The following is a 19,908-nucleotide window of genomic DNA, read 5'->3' as shown; positions in this document are numbered from 1 at the left end:
CTGGGGCCACATTTGGTGTCCCTGTGCATAGTCCAGCTCAAACCAGTTGCAGGGGCTACCAGCCCCTGCTCTGGCGCGAAACTGGACAACGGAAATGGGTGTAGCCACCCCTCTTTCCAAACCCTCCCATAGATGGGTCCCTAGAGTAAGTCCTCCCCTTCCTTGGGTATAAAGAAGGAACCCCTGTCCTTAGGACTTTAGATTACACCTGGACGAAACTCTGCTACAGAAATCCCGGAATTTCGACGATGTACACGACTAGATGACTGAAGAATCTCCCTTGAAGTAAAGGAGTTACTCCTCTGCTTGGCAGGCACCAAAGACGCATCTGACCAGTCTGCATCTCCGAAGCTCCCGCCGGATGCTGAAGACTTTGCAGCCCAGGAGTTGGGTTTCCAGACTTCCCAGAGGCTGACCCGAGTCCCCAGCAAAGCTGAGACCTGTAGCCCTCGTGGGTACCGTGGAACCAGAACCCCTGGACACCGCGCACTTTTGCAAGGGCATCAGATTCTCAACGTCCTTTGAGGCTGTGTATTGGGTTACTTGTAGCCCAGACCCAGAGCACCTTTTCCACCGAAGATTGCTGGCCTACACTCCATGAGTGTTCCGTGAGCCTGCCCTTTGTGTGTTCGCTCGAGGCTCCTGCGTGATCCCTGGTCCGTCGACTGGTGGAACCTGTGAAGGCAACTCTGACTTCAATTGGGCTTCCCTGGTTGCTCCAGATGTGCCCTGACTCTCCATCGCTTGGGGAGTCCCCAGGACCTTGCTGGTCCGCACCGAAGCATTTCTTCTCTTTCTGCGTGGGTTGCTGTTGCCAAGGCTTGTTGTGTCCAATCCGGGCAACGACACTGCAGCACTCGACATCCTTCGTGGGTCAGCTCGAATCCAGCTCCTGGTCGTCCTCGATGCCCCCTGGTCCTCGTGGCTGGAGAGTCAAGCTTCCCCTCTTCTCACCTGAAGCACCCGACATCGGTGGGCATTCGTCTATCGTGCCCCTGGTCACTGGCAAGTGACCCAGAGTCTGTCCCCTCTGCTTTCGGGTTCTTCACATCTTCGATCCAGGCTTGGATCTCTTCGGACACTTCTCCTCTTCCCGGCATCAGCACTTTTCAGTCTCCTGCCATTGAAAACAACGGCGCGACGCGACACCATTTGGCACCTATGCACCCGGCTTCCCTCGGTGAGGTAACACAAGTACTCTGGTCCTCCCGAGGGTGTTGGCCCTAGAACCATCTAAGTCCAAAAGGGTTTGTTCCTAGTCCACCTCTAAGTGTCCTTAAACTTTACAATTCTAACCGCGACTTTCCCCATAGAAGCTAACGGGAGCTCGCGGCTGTGTTCTCACACTGCACACGGCCCTCGTGGGTGCCCTGTGTCATTACCTTGGGTGGTTCCTTGGGGTCCCAGTGATTCTACAGGCTCTAGGCCTTGTTTCTAGTTAAGTCGTGGTTCTTATACCACTTTCTTAGTATATGGTTTGGCCCGCCACCAGGGCCTAACGTGTATTGTGCTAATTTACTGTAATATTTGAAGTGTAACTTATGTGTTTTTGCCTCTAGCCTCATAAAGAGACTAGAGGGGTGTGTTTAGTAATAAATACATATATTTTATAAATATATATACCTGGTGTGGTCTCCTTTCATTCAGCCACTCAAGAGATTATAGACTGGTAAGACAAGCTGCTTTACATTCCTTCAAGACTTAGCCTGAAGGCTGCTCTCCATAGCTACCACTAGGATAGCTTTCAATAAAGGTTGTCTTTAACCTATCATCAAATCTGGTGGAAGGTGCCCACTTTAACTAGTGGACAGCATATACCAGACCAACTTCTCACAGCCATTAATGTTTGTTAAAAAACGTTTTAAACACAGCAATGGCTCTGACATAACCGGCCAAGATTTTATGTTAGAAGATTTGCCTACGGGCATGCGGAAGCAGTTGCTTTGATATGCTTTGGGTGAAGTCAATGCCTTGGAAAATTCAAAAGGTGAGGAATTGATTAGAAGTATCCATCAGAAAAGCTTATCAACAAGGGGAAGTGAGAAACTTTTAATTCAGTAGCAAGGGTCTTGACAAGGAACAAGCGAATGTGCTCCTTCTGCATTGTAAGAATCTTCACTGAAGTAATTCACAATAGAATTGTCCCGCCCACATGCCGGTTTCTGGAACACATTTTTATCAAAAATATTTTCGCATAAATGGTAAAAATCTTATATATGTAAATGCATATCCCTGCACAGCAGTGTATTTAAGGATGTGTTTACTAAATTTTGGATGTTTTTCTTCTTTGAAAATGAGTTCAGATTGAAAGCATTAATACATAAAACAACTTTACAGCATCACTATCACATTGCAGTTGTATGTACCCTTAAAACAACCATTTGCAATGCAATCGGTCTCGCCTTTGGGACCTTATAGGTATTTATCCATACAGCCATAGACTAAATAAAATCAATAACAAAAATAGCTAATTAAACCTTACTGATGAAAGATTTCTGCTTTAGGAAAGGATACTCTTACCACAAAACTGTAGAGTACCAATACTATTGACTTCAGAAAGATGGCCTGACAGGATTCCATCCTGTGTCCTACCTGTTAAAACAGGTTATAATAGGAAACAGATTATAACAGGAGACCTGTGACATGCAGATTACACCTTCAGTAGTGAGCAGTTAGCTTTTTTGCCAATGGACCAAAACAGTAGTGATCATTTGGAATACAATGGCCCTCTATGTTGGGGTATAATCAAGAGGGGGACGTCAGAGCTTGTTATTTATCGAGGTCCTGTTCCCGTGCTCCAAGGCGAGTCTGTTAATATCAAAAAAGGGGGAACAGTTCCTCTATATGGGCCTAAGTAGAGAGTTACAATGACTTACTACACTATTAAAGATGGTATCTGGGGGGGATCTGCAAATCCAGATCGTAATGCCCTCACACACCTGTTAGGGTGTCATGCTTCATCATTGGGCGCTCCTCGTCGGACCGGCGCTGCAATGTCCGACGGGCCTGGTGGCATCTTTGTCGGAGCTCTTTTGATCGGGGAACGCCGTTTGGTGAGTGAGGTGTGTGGGGCTATAGGAGAAACATTGTTTTCTAAAGGGTGTAGATTGTGATTTTTAAAAAAGGCCCCTAACCTTGTTAGTTCACTTTATTAATGCTCAAGGATGGGACTTTGTTAAAAACAGTGAGGCTACGTGCGACAGATGAGGGTATTCAAGTAGCCTTTTGTTGATTAAGTCTATGTTGGGGCTCACACTTCCAATTGCTAAACTAATACAGTTGGTTTCTTATGGATTATTTTTATTGAGCATCAAGTGGACTTTGGTAATTTCAAAATCTCACTGGTATCTTCGCGCCTACAATATCTATTAACACACTTTAGACAAATATTCTAACTTTGCTACATCTTCATTGTTGTTTTAAAACGACATTGACGATACTAGATTGTTAGAAATGGGGGTCTCTGGTTGGCAGTGGATGGCCACCGTACAAGCAGGGACCCTTCTTTCTAAGTCAGAGTGAAGGGCTGCACCCCCTTGACAACCCCTGCTCCACCCTGTGGTAACGTAGCACGAGCAGTTAGGCTAATCTCAGCGGCAATGTGTAAAGCGTTGATAATCATACACAGCAAATACAGTGTGGAACACTACAAATGGACACAACACAGGTAGTTATCAAAGGAAATAGTTATATTTATAGAGACTTATCACAAGACCAAATAACGAGGCAATCACAATACTGTACAAAAGTAGTTCTCTCGGGATGCTGCAAAAGTAGTTCCAAGGGGTAAGGTAAAGTTCAGTTCAGGACAGTGGTCTCTGCGACCCCTCTACTCACAGTTCTGAGATGTTGACAAATAATTCACAAGAAATGTCGCTCCGGCGGGTTAGCGATGTTTTTCCTCACGCTCTGGTCACGGCCGCTCGCTAACAGGGGTTAGCGACGATTTTCCTTGCGCTCAGCCGCTGTAGCGATGATTTTCTGGTCGCAAACGTGCGGGGCGATGATCAGGCCAGCGAGCCTTCAGCGGCAGTGATGCGACGCTTTTCTTTACGCTCAGCAGCTGTAGCGATGATTTTTGGCCGCAAACGTGCGGGCGATGATCAGGCCGCAAGCCTTCAGCGGTAGCGATGCGATGGTTTTCTATACGCTCTGTAGGTGTAGCGATGATTTTTAGGCTTTAGCGATCATTTTGAGGCTTTAGCGACGAAATGAAGTCTACTGGCCCTGAGACTTCAGTCAGGGGGCTAGCTCTCTCTCTAGCCCTTGGGCGATTGCAGGTTCAAGATTAAAAAGTTCTCTTACAGCTCCTTGTCTCTCCTTTTTCCAGTCCAATGAAAAGTACTGCAGGCCAATCCAGGGAACAGCACACAACACCAGGACAGTCCTCTCCTGCAGATTTCCTCAGTTCCAAGGACAGAGGTTCGTCTTGAAATCCAGGGGCAATACAAATTGTAGGGGCTTCAGCACAGATATTTATACCGCAAAAGTCTTTATTCTAAAGAGTCACAAGTCACTGAACCCAGCCAGAACTTGTTCTGCTCAGTCCTGGACCACTTTGTTTACCAGGCTGCTTCTTTCCTTTCAGAGTGCAGGGCAGAGACATCAGACGCACCACAGGAGGTGGAGCCAGCATTGTGGATGGAAGGCACAGCCCTATTCAGGTCCCAGGCGCAACTCCTCCCACCCATCTAGATGCAGATCTCTCTATTCACCACTGGGACACCTCACTCTGTCTCCTGGAATTCCCCAGCCCTGTCACTCCAAATCCAGACAGCCAATACACATAACAGCAGAGCACACTGGAAGGCTTAGGCAAGAAAATACCTACTTTCTAAAAGTGGTATTTTCAAACACAGAATATAAAAATAAACTTCACTAAAAGATGTATTTTAATATTCTGAGCTCAGGCATACTAAATTTGTTTTTCTACCATGTTCCATGGGTCAGTTAGGACTATAGAATGTAATAGCCAAACCTCCCATTCTGGCCTATGGAGAACAGGTAGCCTTACAGTAGTGAAACACGAAATTGGGTGTAATTCACTACCAGGACATGCTACACACATCAGAGCATGTCCTACCTTACACATACAACGCACCCTACCTTAGGAGTGGCTTACATGATGCCAAAGGAAGGTTCAGGGGTTGGGAAGTGGGTGCACTTCACAGCCAAGATGGCAGTTCTAGACTGCGCACAGACACTTCAGTGGCATGTCTGAGACACACTTTACAAGCTGCTTCTGTGGGTGGCGCAACTCAGCGCTGCAGGCCCACCAGCAGCATTTGGTTTACCAGCCCTGGGCACACACATGCTACATTACTAGGGACTAACAGGTAAACCAAATAAGCCAATCATGGATATACCAATTCACATGTCATATTTACACAGGGAGAGCATATGCACTTTAGCACTGATCAGCAGTGGTAAAGTGCCCAGAGTCATAAAATCAACCCAAACAGGTCAGAGAAAATACAGGTGGAAGGCAACAAGTTTAGGGATGACCCTGCAAAAAGGGCCATTTCCAACATAGATCAACAGTGAACGTTTGCATTTCTAATAAATATTGCAATAAGTGCATTTGAAAGGTCAATTTAATAAACATAGGCCACACAGAATCTATTTTCGTCAATTCTTTGTAGCATTTTATTCTATAGAGAATGGTCTTATACTAAGTAAGGCAAACAGTAAATATGATGTAAAACTTTAGAGTTTGGTCATGGTGGCTATAAAAAAATAACAGTTACATTCCATTTAACTCTTCATATACCGAATCGTGCTGTTCGCCACACAGAGGCTTTCGGAAAAAGATGCCTCAAATGGGGTAGAGAGTGATGGTCTTTATTAAAGTTTTAATTTAGGGAATGAATATATGCATGTGGCGTGTCCCACCTGAAGATCTAAATCCATACTAATCAATCATTCAGCAATAATTAGTACAGGCCTTGTCAGCCAATGTGCCATTTGCAAAAGTAATGAACAAAATATCTCAGTATGTGCAGGAGATTCCATTAAGGTGACAGTGCCTCAGGGCAGGTGGGGCATTTACATTAGAAGGTGTAGCACGTGGCCATGGAGGTTCTGTAATGTAAACCCCCTCGTCCTTCCGTCCTCCCTGACCCTATTCTGCCCCGAACCCTGTCTGTGACCAAAGGCCTTAGTGTATCGGTGAAGTAGCCTGACAAGAGTGCATAGGACTTGCACTTTCAATCTCACTGACCATAGACAACATTTTGTGGGGGAGGGGAAGAGGTGGCTTCATTTTGGGCACATCAATAACATTTGCTGGTTAAATTAAAAAAGTGCTAGAAAGTTGAAAGTGTTGCCACTGCCAAGAAATGAGACTCTGCCATCCATTAGTGTTTTAAATGAATCATCCTCCCAGTGGGCCAAGAGCCCCCTCCTCCTCCCCCCCACTCCTTTTATTGATATAGTCAATGATTACTTCCCTGGCACCACACACATTCATTCGAATAAGAGTGGAACAACTCATTCTGAATAATAAAAACCCCAGTGCTTGTTAGTAAGGGAGTAGGTTCATCACGCCACTAAATCTGCAAATGCACACATTTATTTTACTCTCATTCCACTGAAGACGCCAATCATAAGGTCAGTAACTGCAATATTAGTCGCTACAGCCTCAAAACATGGGTGGGTGGATTAATGGAGAGGGCAGAGGGAAGGGCAAAAGGGTGGGCGGGGGCGATGGATATGGATTCAGATACACTGAACGAAACACGCTCTGGGCAGGCGCTGGAAAGAATTGTGTGCAGCCTGCTTGTCATAGGTTGGAATCATTGCAGTGCCTGGCCTGCCTTTCATGCCTGTGGGGTCGATAGCATTATTATGACTTAATTGCGTGACACAAATACCTAACAAAAAAGTACCGGAGGATGAATCAATTGGTGCTATGTCCGAAGTAAAGAAAGGTAGGGCATAAGAATAGGTGGGTAGATTATTTTATAAAATATAAATCCTGCAAAATTCTGGATACAATGCTGACGTGTTTGAGCTACTGTGTCCCGTCAGCTCACTGCAGACTGGGAGCAGGTTGTTCAAGGATTGTTAACAATTTCCTTTCTAGCTTAATCGTCCGAAAAATATAGCCCACTTCCTTGCTTCTTGGACCTGTGTCCCTGCAACAGACCCCCCACCCATCATGGTTTCCAGGACTTTAAGTGGGATAAAAAAACTGGTGGTCTCAAAGCGGGGTGTCTGATGTAATGAAGGGCGTGGCTTAAAACACAAGCTAAAAATCTGTGCTCAGCATAGTGTCGCACCCGACTGGTATTTTGCTGCTTCTGTCATTGCATCCAGATATATAACACAACAAGTAACATTACATCTACAACAATCCATGACTATTGGATGCATCCTTGTACTCTGATAAGACCAGCATGGTTGGTACCTTTGTCACTGCTGAGGCTTACTATTGATGTTGCGAATTCCAAAAAGGGGGTTTAACCTTCTCAGCCAGGTACAGATGGTAACTCCTTTCCTTATACTTGTACTGGGCTTCGAAGAATTTTAATTTTTCTTCCACAGCACCACCGCTTTCAGTGTTTCTGCCTCGCACAGCATCCTCTATATCGCCTCATCTGTTTGAGGCCAGACGAGAAGCAAGCTTGTAAAGTACATTCAATATCTTCATTTGTGCATCATGTTTTAAGGAAGTTAGCCTCAACCCAGATGTTCTTCATAGTGGTAACCCCCGATAGTACTCGAATGCAGCCACATTCACTGCATCAAGGGAGAAACCTATTACCTTGTTAAACCGCATACAACCGTGGCTAATTACCTCCATGTAGCCTTAACGTCCATCTCAAGGCAGGTCATCTGCAAACCTGCTTATCGTTTCACACTGGTCACAACGCCTTCCTAGACTGAATGGGTGCCCATTTATAGAGATGTTGCAGCAGTCCTGCAGATTTTATGCTGTAAGGTGTCCTGGCATTCGCTCTCTCTGAGGCTGCATTGTGCTTTCCGAAGCCAATACGTGCGGTTTCCTCACCGCTGAAAACAACCATAGAATCAGGTTTAAGATTGGTAAGGCTAAGGTGGGTCACATTGCATGCCTTAAATGTCTTTAAAAGTTGAGGTGTTGCTGTCTTTATGGCCGTTGGTGAAAGGAACGTTAAGTCAGCAAGCTCTTTGAAGCCTGGGAGTAGTGGCAGTAAGGATCTGGGCTGAGCTTTCTGCTGGGAAGTCTCAACTACAACACAGGCAATACTTTGTGGTACTTTGAATGGCATATCCAGGTTTGCTATTTAGAGTAACAGTAGATCCTGGAAGGTGTTAATATTGTCTATCAGTGATACAATAGACAACAAGCCTGGAGCAGGGACATGAGTGTAGGTATCGGAATAGGTTGCAGTATCCAAATATTGTGACGGTGAAGGGAATGGTGGTCTTCTCTTCTTCTGAGGTGGTTGATCTTGTGGTATGTGGTAAACTGATAGGACCAGTCTGAGGTGACAAAGCTTTAGGTGTGGGCCAGGTGTGATCTAAGGTGTAGGAGGGACGATGTTTGTGGGCACCACAACACCCGTGGAGGTAGAGGCAAAACTGGTGATTGCACTGGATCATCATTACGTATGACAATGATCGGGGTTACTTGGATGGGCTGGAGAAACTACTAGACAGGGAGAAGTTGATGGTAATCTTCTTGAAGTCAAACTCTTGTGCTTCAATGTTTATGTTCTCAGTCGAATATCTGAAAGCCAAATGCCTCAACAGCAAAAGATATCGGTGACGCCAAATGGTGGGTCTTCTTCAATGTCTAAAAAATGTCCTTTTTCTAAGGGCAAGCATGTAGGAAGCATGCCCATCTTCAACAATAGCTTCTTGGAAGTTGTCCTCAATGGTGTCCTCAACATTGATTGGATGCAAGGTCTATACCTGTAGCAGCAATGCTTCTTGTGTCTCCTCCTCTCCCTGGATCTCTCTCTGAGGGGGTTCTTAGGGACTGCGAGCTCTGAACCAACTGATGGAGCACATTCAATTATGCCTCCCGCACTTCCTTTATCAGGTGGTCCTCCAGTCTGTCTTTAGGGCGGATACCCTCATGATCCTTCAAAGTTTTTTTTGTCATTTTTGGTAGAAACACATTCCTGCAGAGTGTGGGAATTGGAGAGGCTTATTCACACAAAGTGCGAGAGGATCATTTGGTGCACTTGACAAACAGAGATGGAATGAATGCCAAACTCTGTGGAGAAAATGTGGAAAAAGATGGAAAGATCTACAGATTGTTAATCAAAAAAATCTATGGCCTAAGGAAGACGTTGAGTGAGGGCAAAAACTTGGAAAAAAAGACTTTTTCAGTCAAAATATAAGGTTTAAAATACTTGGTGAGTTACAGAATCATTATTTTAGGACTGGAAAAATAAGTGGTGCTCTGAGCCAACTGCCAGTACAAGGCATGATGTAACTGGGAAACTCCTTAAGGGAGCATTGCCTTAATTGTTGGCCAGAGTTCAGCCGGTCTGTTTTTGCCTTCATTTCAGATACTTTTTTCAGGGCTCAAAGGGCAGCGAGGTTGTAGTTACTCTCCAATGTTATGTATTAATGTTTTCAATTAGACCTCATTATAAAAGAAGAAAACACCAGAATTAGGTAAACCCAGTCTTGGACAAGCTGCATTACATGGTTATGCGTTTAAATTCATGCGAAAGAACCATTTATTTTGATTTTTATAATTTTGGTAGAAAGTGTTCCAGAATCTGACGGCTAGGTGGGACCAGAATTCTTGATTGGGTGTACCAGCAGGAGTGCTCACAAAAGGAGTGATATAGGGCAAAAGTCATTCAGTGTTCTACACACCAATGTCAATATAGAAGAATACCTACTGATAAAGGTTTTGTAGGCTCTGGTATCCTCGTTTTGTCTCCATGCATTGGGCCAGCCCATGAGCACTGTATTGTGCTTCATACCGCCCAGACCGCAGGACTGGATGAGATGTGAGAGGCCGTCTCGCAACTTCTGTGCAACCACCAGCTGGACGAAACCCTTCGTTTTTTCCTTCTCCATAACATACTTGATTGTCTGAAACAAATCATATGGGATAAACATGTTAGGAAAGCTTGGAAGGAATTAGCTACTTACTTGTAACTCCAGTTTTCCTGCATTGCTGAAATCATTCCTCGTTGTTAGCCTGGACATCCCTAGTAACTTTAAATAGCATCAAACAGTGTTAAAATGGCCATAGGCCTCAATATACTGTTTGTTTATTAGAGCGTCCACCTTATTTAAAACAGCCAATGAGCTGAAACTGCTGAGCTCTCTTACTCCCTCAAGAGCCCATCATGGTTCAGATTATGTGAAGAGCACACATCATAATAGTGAGCCTTATTCTAAGGAGGAGGAAAGGTCGCATTTAAACATATGAAAGATATCAACGATGGAAAACTGGAGTTACAGGTAAGTACCTCATTTTTTTCCTGGAGCATTGGATCTTTACCTTATTCATGTAGGTTAAGTAGAACTGCCTGTTCACTGCTGAGGTGGCTGCTTCATTCATTTGTAGGTAGTAATGCCTGCTAAAGGCTTGCCTGCTTTTCAATGTGGCTGCACAGTAAATGTTCTGTAAAGACACTCCCAGCATACACTGCAGCTTGCAGCTGTTTTGCCATTGTTTTGGTAGAGTGTGACCTCACTCCACCCAGGAGTGGATGCTTTCTATTGTTGTCAGAGTAGGTGATGACGATGGACAGCCAAATTGCAATGCCTTTTCCTGGACAGAAGAATGAGACAAATAATTCATCTGAAGAAAGCAAGTCCTTGGTTTTATTTATGTCGAACCTGATGCACCTACGAAGATCCAGCAAGTGGAAGGATCTCTCAGCAGAAGTAGACTGATGAGAGAATAAAGATTTTAGGATGACAGATTGATTCAAGTGAGCATTTGTTAGGAGCTTTGGCATGAATTTTGGGTTGCTCTGTAAAATCACCTTGTCTTTGGTGAAGCAAAGAAAGGGTGAAAGACTGTTGATTCTCCTACTCTGCTTACTGTGGTGAGAGAAAGAAGGCCAGCCTTCTGCGAGAGGAATTTCAGGTGCATTCTATATTTGGGTTCAAAAGAGACAGCAGGAGTTGGCTCAAAACAGGTGTTGGCCTCCAAGGAACTGGAGGACGTCTGACTGTAGAAAGGCACTAAAGTGACTTTTCATTAACTGCTTTAAAATTCTCTGTTAGAAATTAGATGAGGAGTTTTTCCATCCTACGGAATCTTGTGATGGATGCCAAGTGAAGGATGAATAATTGAGAAGCTCTTGGCTAGCCCTAGCAAGTACGATAGCACCTGATAGGGCCGCATGGAAAGCGGGACAAGGCCCTTCATTTTGCACCATTCGCTAAGTCTTTTCCACTTCGCATTGTAGGCCTTAGCTGTAGATGATGTAGGTGCCCTCGCTAAGGTGTCTCATATGCTTAAAGGGTTAGTCATATGGACATACTTCAAGTGGTCAGGAAACATGTAGTCAATCTCAGTGGCTTCGAGTTGCACTGAAGAATCTGTCTGTTGTGTATGGAGGGAAGCCTGGGGAGATTTTTCAACTCGATTGGCAGGTATGAGGACAGCATCAGCAGGTCGTAGTTCCAAAACAGACTAGACCTTGCTGAGACAACTGGAATCAGGTAACAGTGATCGACTTTTACCTTCCTCAGTACCCAGGGAATAAGGTTAAATGGAGGAAAATCGTAAGCAAACACGTTTTGACCATGTCTTCGAAATGGCGTTGTCCTCAGGCCACTGCAGATGGAGCCTGCTGCCGTAGTACTAGTGCTTCTTGTTTTCCATGATGGAGAACAGATCTATGGTTAGCTGAACCTATTTCCCAGATGTATTCTACTTAGTCTGGGTGAATTCTCATTTGTGGAAATATGAAACGGCATAGCGGAGGACCATCTGCCTGGTTGTTTTGGTATTCCGGAAGACATTCTTCCTTATAGCTTACCTCAATGATGATGGCCTATTCCCACAATAGCTGTGCCTTTTCTGGCAGTGAACAGGGCCTTATTCCTTTGCAATGCAGTACATAGAGGTTGTCTTGGCCATCCATATCAATACTGCTTGTTTTGTTAACCTTGGAAGGAACGACTGCAAACTAGTCTGAAGGTCCATAATTCCAGAATGTTAATGTGGGGTTCTTTCTCCACCACTAACTAGAGGCCTCTCTTGGACAGCTGCATGTGTGACCCCAATCCATCTGGTGAAGCATCTGTTGTCATCATTATTCTGGTCTTGAAGGTTGATCTTATTTGAGATTTGTTTGAAGTCTTCACCACAACAAGGGTCGGTTGAGCCGTCTTTTGACTTTCACTTTGTCGCTCCATGATCTAGTATCCTGCTATCACTGGAGATACAGATCCTGATCAATAGTCATAAAAGGTACTTGTATATCCTCACAGGCCCTATTTGCTTGGAGCAAAATGCCTTTGCCATAATCTAAAGTGTTGTAACTATTTCTTACAAGAGGAAAACCTTCCCCAGTTGTGGGTCCAAAATTACCCGTAAGAATTGTAATCTTTTCACGTGATAGATGGAGGGTTTCTCTGTATTCTGGGTCAGACTAGTTCTTGGAACAGGTTCGCATAGGTGGCTGTGGAGGCACAAGCCTCTTCCTTTGGTGGAGCCATGACAAGCCAGTTGCCCAAGTACAGGTATACTTGCTGACCTTGCCTTTGAAAGAAGGCAGCTATCAACACCGCACATTTAGTAAGATCTGAGGTGCAGACTACAGACCAAATGGAAGCTCCCTATGTTGACAGTTCTGCTACTCCGCTGAAAAACTCAGGTTCAGCCTATGATTTGAATGTAGAAGGACGTGAAAAATATGCATCTTCAAAATGCATGGATGTCAGGTAGTTCCATTCCTGAAGCATCAAGAGTTCTTTGAGGGTTACTATTTGGATTGTTTTTTCAGAAACATGTTCAAAGTTCACAGGTCCAGTATTGACCTCCACTGGCTTGAATTGTTTTTGACCAGAAATAATCTGGAGCAGAATCTGTGATTTCTCTGGAACTTTGGAACGTTTTTCATTTCTCCTTTCAGGAGAGCCAGGACCAACTCTTGTTAAAGCTTCAACTGGTGCAGACAATGTTTGTTCCTTTCTGGGTAGAAGGGCAAGTGTTTTTTGTATAAACTCCAGCGATGAAAATCAAGCTCTCTTCTGGTTGTCCTGGGAGCATAGTCGGAAAACTCCCTTTTTCTTCACTGATATTTTGCCATAGCATTGGCTCTGATCTGTGACTATAGAGTAGCCAGATCTTCCTTAGATTCTTTGTTAGGAGAAGCCAAGTCTGTAGGTTTGAGATCTCCTTGAGCCATGAATAGTAGCAGAGGCAGGGCAACTCCGAGGAAGCATGCTGTGTTCCTGTCCCGCCAGCCCAAGAATACTGCTCCTGTGAGCTGCCGAAAGTCTAAACTGGAAACATCCATTGCTGTGTCGATAATGATGGCCAATATATTTACATCCTCCTTGATAATGGCAATAGCCTCTTCTCCCCCCTCCTACAGAATGTGGTTGAGGGTGAAAGATTGAGGGTGTAAGATTGTGCCACATCTGGGGATCATTTCATCCGACGATGGCCAAGTCATTTGCAGATTTTATGGATGTCGCAAACATAGAGCTGACCCTGCAACTTTTGTTGTTCATGTGCCTGCCATCCCTGTCTAGAGGTGCTGAAGCTGAGTGACAGATTTTTGATCTACACTGGTCCTCCGCCTCAATGACCAAGTCAGGTTTTAGGTGGCCAGTTAAACACAATGACAAAGAAAGTCGTGCCCAGTATTTCTTTTCAATGTGTATAATTCTCTGCACAGTGCTGATGTATGCAATGGTTTGACACACTTCGACCAGTCGTATTCCAGTATCGGAATGGATCTTGTTTTCAGAGTTTCTTTGAAATCATATAGAAAACATTGCTGCTCCACAGAGCCCAAGGGAAGATCAAACTTTTTTGCTGCTCTTTCTAGCAGGTTGTGAAAGTGGGTGATGTTATGTTGAGGTAAATCAAGTTGTGTAGGTGATTTGTCACCTTCCATAGAAAGGATGTAGACCACCCGCTCATTGTCATGTCCATCTTCGCCCAAAACATATCTTGCATGCAATAAGAGTAAGATATGGGGGCAGATGTATTATGTTCCGCTAGGTTTTGGTAGAATGGGGCCTAGAAATTGATCTGGCCCCATGGGAAAAGGCAGGGGCAAGAAGAGCAGTTTTACTGGTTGCAGAGGAGGTGGGGGTGTTGGCATTCAGGGAGGAGGGGGTGGTGGCACTGGCTTATTAAATAATAATCCTGTATGTGGTTGAGAATGAGGCTGCTGTGCTGTCCAGCCTCTTGGATTCCCTATCTATTGGGGTGGTAGGGAATGCACAAAGATTTACATGGGAGGTAGAAGTTTGGACCACCAACCGCTCCAAGGTAGGGTGTTGTGTGAAGAAATTGGCATCCCCAGGGGCAGGGCAGTCACGGCGGGCAATTGTCCTGTTCACAAGAGGCTCGGAGCTGGGCTTGGCCCATGTCACAGGCAAGATGTCTGTAAGGGCTTAATTAAATGGGAGAAGCGGTTCTGAAGAACATCTAGCAAGATGTTAGTCTTGGCTACCACAGAGGGACAGCTAAGGTCCAGGACCTCGGCTACTCTTCTTACCACCATTGGAAAGGACGCTCCCTCCTCTGTAACCACGGTAGGGTGAGAAAGCATGGCAGTATCCAAAGAAGTAGAAAGACAATTAACTTCCACCAAGTCTGCACACCACTCCATGTTTGGGTCAAAAGGCTGGCATTCTTCAGGGTCCAGAGACTTCCCCCCAATCCTTCCTGAGTGCCAGGCCATAGGAATAGAGCTCCAGCTCCGACCTGGAAGGCATGGCTCCAGTCGGTACCAGAGTCTGCATTGGATGATGTTCCTCTGGCTCTGTGTCGGAGTCGGGGATCAGAATGGGGACAGTGCCGTTGGTGAGCATCGGCATTGGCACTGGGGAAGGTCGAGGTGGTACAACCAGCGTCATTCTAGATCCATACATGGATCCTAGGGGTTCGAATGGTGCTGGGATGGAACTGCCAGCATTGATCAAGCAGGGGTCCCTCCTCCACCTGCGGGCCCTGAAGGCACGCCGGCGGTGGTGGGCCACTCAAATATGAGGTGCATGACCCCATAAAACTACTTAATTTGAGCAGGGGGTCATACAGCTCCTGGAAACTCGAGGAGGGGCGAAGCCAGCCCAGGCGCTGGCTCAATCGCAGAGCTAAACCTCGAATGTCGACTCTCCTTCGTCTCGCCTGCAGACGGACGAGATGAAGTCGAAGACCTCTTCGACTTCTTGCTCTTCTTCTTGAGGTAGGACTTACCAGAGTGATCTGAGGACTTCAAATGCAATGAAGATCTTGGGTTCTGCAACCAATCCAGAGACCTTCCTCTCGACTGGGATCCAGACTTTTGGGCATTGCACGCTGAACCATCAGGAGCTTGAAGGACTGCTCCCTCTGGGCCTTCGGATTCATTGCACAACAGTCAAAGCAGGTCTTCACATCATGGTTGAGTTTGAGGAACCTGAGACGAGCAAGGTGGAGGTCCATCACCAGCATGATAGGTGACAGGAGCTGCAGGACTTGAAGTCGGACTTTCGAGATGACATCCCTGTCACACCAGGGGAAGATTCTCTCAAAAGAGTTTGCAAAGGTGGAAAATAAGCTAGTCAAAAAGTGAATAGCGGGTAGATCTATTCGTAACTGCGATGACTGGGGCGGAAAGAAAAGAGCTGATGTCTGCAGCCTGGGGTGGCGCCTGTATAGGCACCACACATCACTACAGGTGTGGACATTGCCAATAAAGCCAGACAGAGCCGATCGATGCCACTCCCAGCAGACAGGGGTACTGCTCATGAAACTTTCCCAGATCCAGACTGACGCCTGGGGATAATTTTAAGGTAAGGAATCTGCAGCTAAAAGTCTTGATCAGATTACATCTCACAGTCTGATGACAGGATCAATGACAGAAGAAATCCGAGCTATGGTGGCCCCTAGTGAGAGAATGAAACCTCAACACTTCCAACTCATTGGCCAAAATTCAGGTGGGTTCAAATGATGTGCATATGCTACTGAAAACACTGTTGTTCAGGCTGAAGGCTGTTTTAGCATTGTTTGCTTCTATTTAAAATTACTGGCGATTCAGAGCCTTATGATGGGGAATGGTTCAAGCACGTCAATTTATGAAAGATCCAATGCAGAAGAAATATAAGGTATTTATATTAAGAACAACACCCCCACAGGGGAACTTAGTAAAGGTATTAAGCATCAGTGAAGTAGTGTGGGAATGTACTAGTAGGGAGAAACAATGACCCATATTAAGCCATTAACTAGGGGTGAGGGAGTAATTTTCCACTCACATAGATAGATGGAGGAATAAAACGCTATACTGTGGTAGATGCACTTACCTCCTGGATGTAACAAAGAAATCCTCCAAACTGATCTTGTCGCACTCTAAAAACTTTCTCCTAAATGCAGCTCCATCACATGTTGTTCAACACACATTTTACATGCTCACTTCTCTTCCCCTATAGTAATTTCTTTTGCTTCATTTGATTTGATTTATAGACTTATAAAGCGCAATGTATGCCCGAGGGCGTCTTGGCGCTAGAGTAGGTAGGAGTACTGAACTATTTGGTGGTCCTAGGAATTTGGCGTTTCAGTTGGCAAATATGCCAAGTTTTCAATAGCTTTCTAAATGACATGAGTGATGTGCTGTTTTTTATCTGAATCGGTAGGCTGTTCCAGGTTTTCGCTGTTCCTAACAGGAAACTTCTGCCTCCCCAACAGGCCTGCTTGTACCTGGGGATTGACAGTAATTGCGAATGACCTGACCTTAGATTTCCGGTTGGGATATATCTTTGGAGATGTGTTCTTATATACAAAGGTCCTCTGCCCTGTAGGGCCTTATATGCTAGGCATTGTGACTTGAATTTAATTCTCTTTTCCACTGGAAGCCAATGGAGGTCTCTCAACCGATGGGAAACTGGTTCGTATTTGGGTATATCTAAAATTAATCTTGCTGCTGCATTCTGCATTCGCTGAAGCTTCAGTAGGAGTTGAGACTGTAACCCCACATATAGCGCGTTGCCTTAATCCAGTCTCAAAAGGGCTGATGCTGTGACCAATGTCTTCAATGCATCTTTAGGGATGAACGGGCTGATTTTCCTGATCATTTTCAGGATGCCACAAAAAGTTGAGGCAAGTTTGTTGATCTGACATTCAAATGTCAGTTTTTCATCGAATATTACCCCCAGGTTTCTAACATTTGGGACTGGAGTAGGGCATTCACCCATATTAACTGGCCACCATCTTGGGGACCAGAAAGAGGTGTTTGCCCCTAATAGTAGTACCTCGGTTTTTTCACCGTTCAATTTAAGGCAGTTTTTCTGCATCCAAGTGTTTATCTGTGACATACAGATATGGAATTGATCGGGTGTGTCATTGATGTTATTTGAGATTGATACCACCACCTGGGTGTCGTCGGCGTATGATATCACTGAAAAACCACATTGCCTGATGATTGCTTCTCAAAGATCCCTTCTTCCTTCTTCCTATTAGGCTACATTCCTTTTAATGAACTTGCTGTCCCAACCCTTCAAGTTACACCATGCTCTTTTCCAATAAGTCTGCCCTTAAACTCAGAATGCTGGTTCTGTTGTTGGAAGCTAACAGATGAGAAAAATGTGTGCCCCTCTCAACACAATTTCCCCATTGACGAGGAGCCAAGCTCTGCATATCTTATCCAATTATAGTAGCAATTCACTAGTATGATCTCAATCGTTGCCTCTTTCTATCGTTATTGACCACCATCATTGAAGATTCCGAGAGAAAGTTGGTGCCAAACAAGATGTCATACCCAATGACATTTAACATAACTAAGTATCAATAATGTAGTTGCTTCTTTAGGATATCGCACCCCGCTGCAAAAAAACGTCATAAGAGACATGGGGTCCCTATGACAACTGACCTGCTCAGCTGCCAGGAATTCTCCATAGTTCTCCAGGAAGTTGCCTACAAGAACAGAGGCGACAATAGTGAGCCCTTTTCCTGCCTTGAGCTGAGAGGCAAAAGTCAGCAGACGAGGGTGCTTCACGTGGAGGTCCTCATCCAGCTTCAGCATCACCAGGAGCTGCGGCCTGCAGGGGTAAAGCAGGGATGGGTAAACAGAGAACTGATTCAGATAGCTCCTGGATGAGATAAACAGATTAGGGACATTTTTATATGTTTGTGAGGATAAATACACTCCGCAAATCACTCGTTTTACATTGAAAGGTTCACAGCAATAGGAAGGATCTTTAGATCTAAAGCAAGCACCACAAATAAAGCTACTCAAACAGATTCTATAGTCTTGCAATTGACCTAAAAGCGGTCACAAGTGATGATATAATTGTGAGCACATACACTCCGGGTTTTCCATGGGCTCCGATCACCCGCCCACGTCTTCGAGGCCTCCTGCATCATAATAGTCAATGATGGAACACCACCTTACCTGGCATCCAAAATAAAGACATCTTAGAGAACACCACAAAAAATGCAGCACCAGCATCAGTCGATGATTAAATATCAGCAAATGCAGTAAAAAGTAGTATGTCATGGCATTCACCACACCTCAGGGGTACAAAATGACATCCTAGCTGAGTATTCCAGGACCAATCCATCCTCTGCAGCAGAAACCAGCTGAAGATCCTGCTCTTTCAAGCATTCCTGAACAACAAGTTCTTGATCACCAAATTATCTGAAGAACTGCCCATCCGGTCTTCTATGCCTGCCCACTCCTCAACGGGACCCCTGCTAATGAATGCTCACCGACCTACACCACAACTATAGTTAGGTTGATGCTCTCTAAACTCACATATATACATATACAAAGTGCATTTAACTTGATTGAATATTCTCTGCACATAAGTTGAAGGCCTACCTTTGTGAATGATTCTTTGATACCTGCAGTGGATCCTCATTTTTTTAAATTATAATTTGTAATAGTGCCTCTAGGTCAAACCATTGCAATTAAACGTGAGGTCTCTTTCAAGATATCCTATTTTTACTGTAGCAATGCAGGCTGACCACTGCAAACGGAAGTAAAGGAGGGACATACAATTGCGCCAAGAGCCAGAACAATTTATGAAAAGAATATTATATTTCATTGCTTCAATATGCATTCATGGGGATGATCTGAACATGTGAAATGGATGTTCTCAGAATAAGAATCTGTCAAAGGTTGAATTTCATATGATGCAAACTTTCCTTTTGTGGCTGTACAACTAGCTGACCCCAATCCACCATGTTTACACGCCACTACAGCTTCTGTAATACTTTTAATTCAATTATTTTTTTTATATTTCCCGTATTTAGTTTTTTCCTCACATAGAATTTTATCATACATACCTGTTTTTGGTTGAAATAGAGGTTGTCTCCATTTCTAACTAATAGTGCTATCCAGCATATAAATACAAATTCAAAGTCAAAGTCAAAGCTTTATTTCGATAAAAAGTCATTATCATAAAAGCAGCTCAGTGTATAAAAAGTAACAGTTAAGAACAACAGTAATAAATTTAAAAAGATTTTATATCTCTGTTCCAACATTTAGGAAGGGCAATAGTTTCAAAAAATGTTTGTTCAGTTAAACTAGCCAACTAGTTGGTTAAATTTTAGAGGTTAAACAATTATGGCAGCATTTTCAGTTTAAGGAATTTTTCTAACAAAGAATTAAACAGATTGTTTTAGCTTTTTGGCTCGGATAGCCCAAGCCCAGGATAGAAACTTGGCTAGGGCGCAAGCATAGGGTACGCTACTGTCCGAAGTAAGTATCCTGATTGCCACATCATGACTCCTAGTCCCCAGCTGACGGCATAGGTTTTTGAGCCAGACCCTCCTTG

General features: G+C 44.5%; 1 protein-coding gene across 1 annotated transcript in view; it reads right to left on the bottom strand.

The window, feature by feature from the left end:
• The window catches only part of LOC146769237 (solute carrier family 12 member 6-like), a gene marked incomplete at its 3' end in the record, with an annotated part of 601,402 nt that overhangs the window by 113,273 nt on the left and 468,221 nt on the right, over positions 1-19,908 (bottom strand). Inside the window, exons 17-18 of the mRNA XM_085640509.1 lie at positions 18,000-18,168; positions 9,846-10,041 (exon numbers count right to left, since the gene is read on the bottom strand). Of these exons, the coding sequence (XP_085496635.1) occupies positions 9,846-10,041; positions 18,000-18,168 (365 nt within the window). The remainder of the gene's footprint in view (positions 1-9,845; positions 10,042-17,999; positions 18,169-19,908) is intronic.

The sequence above is a fragment of the Triturus cristatus genome, unplaced genomic scaffold, assembly GCF_964204655.1.
Source record: "Triturus cristatus unplaced genomic scaffold, aTriCri1.1 SCAFFOLD_289, whole genome shotgun sequence".
Lineage (NCBI taxonomy): Eukaryota > Metazoa > Chordata > Amphibia > Caudata > Salamandridae > Triturus > Triturus cristatus.
This window is presented reverse-complemented; position numbering and strand designations above follow the sequence as displayed.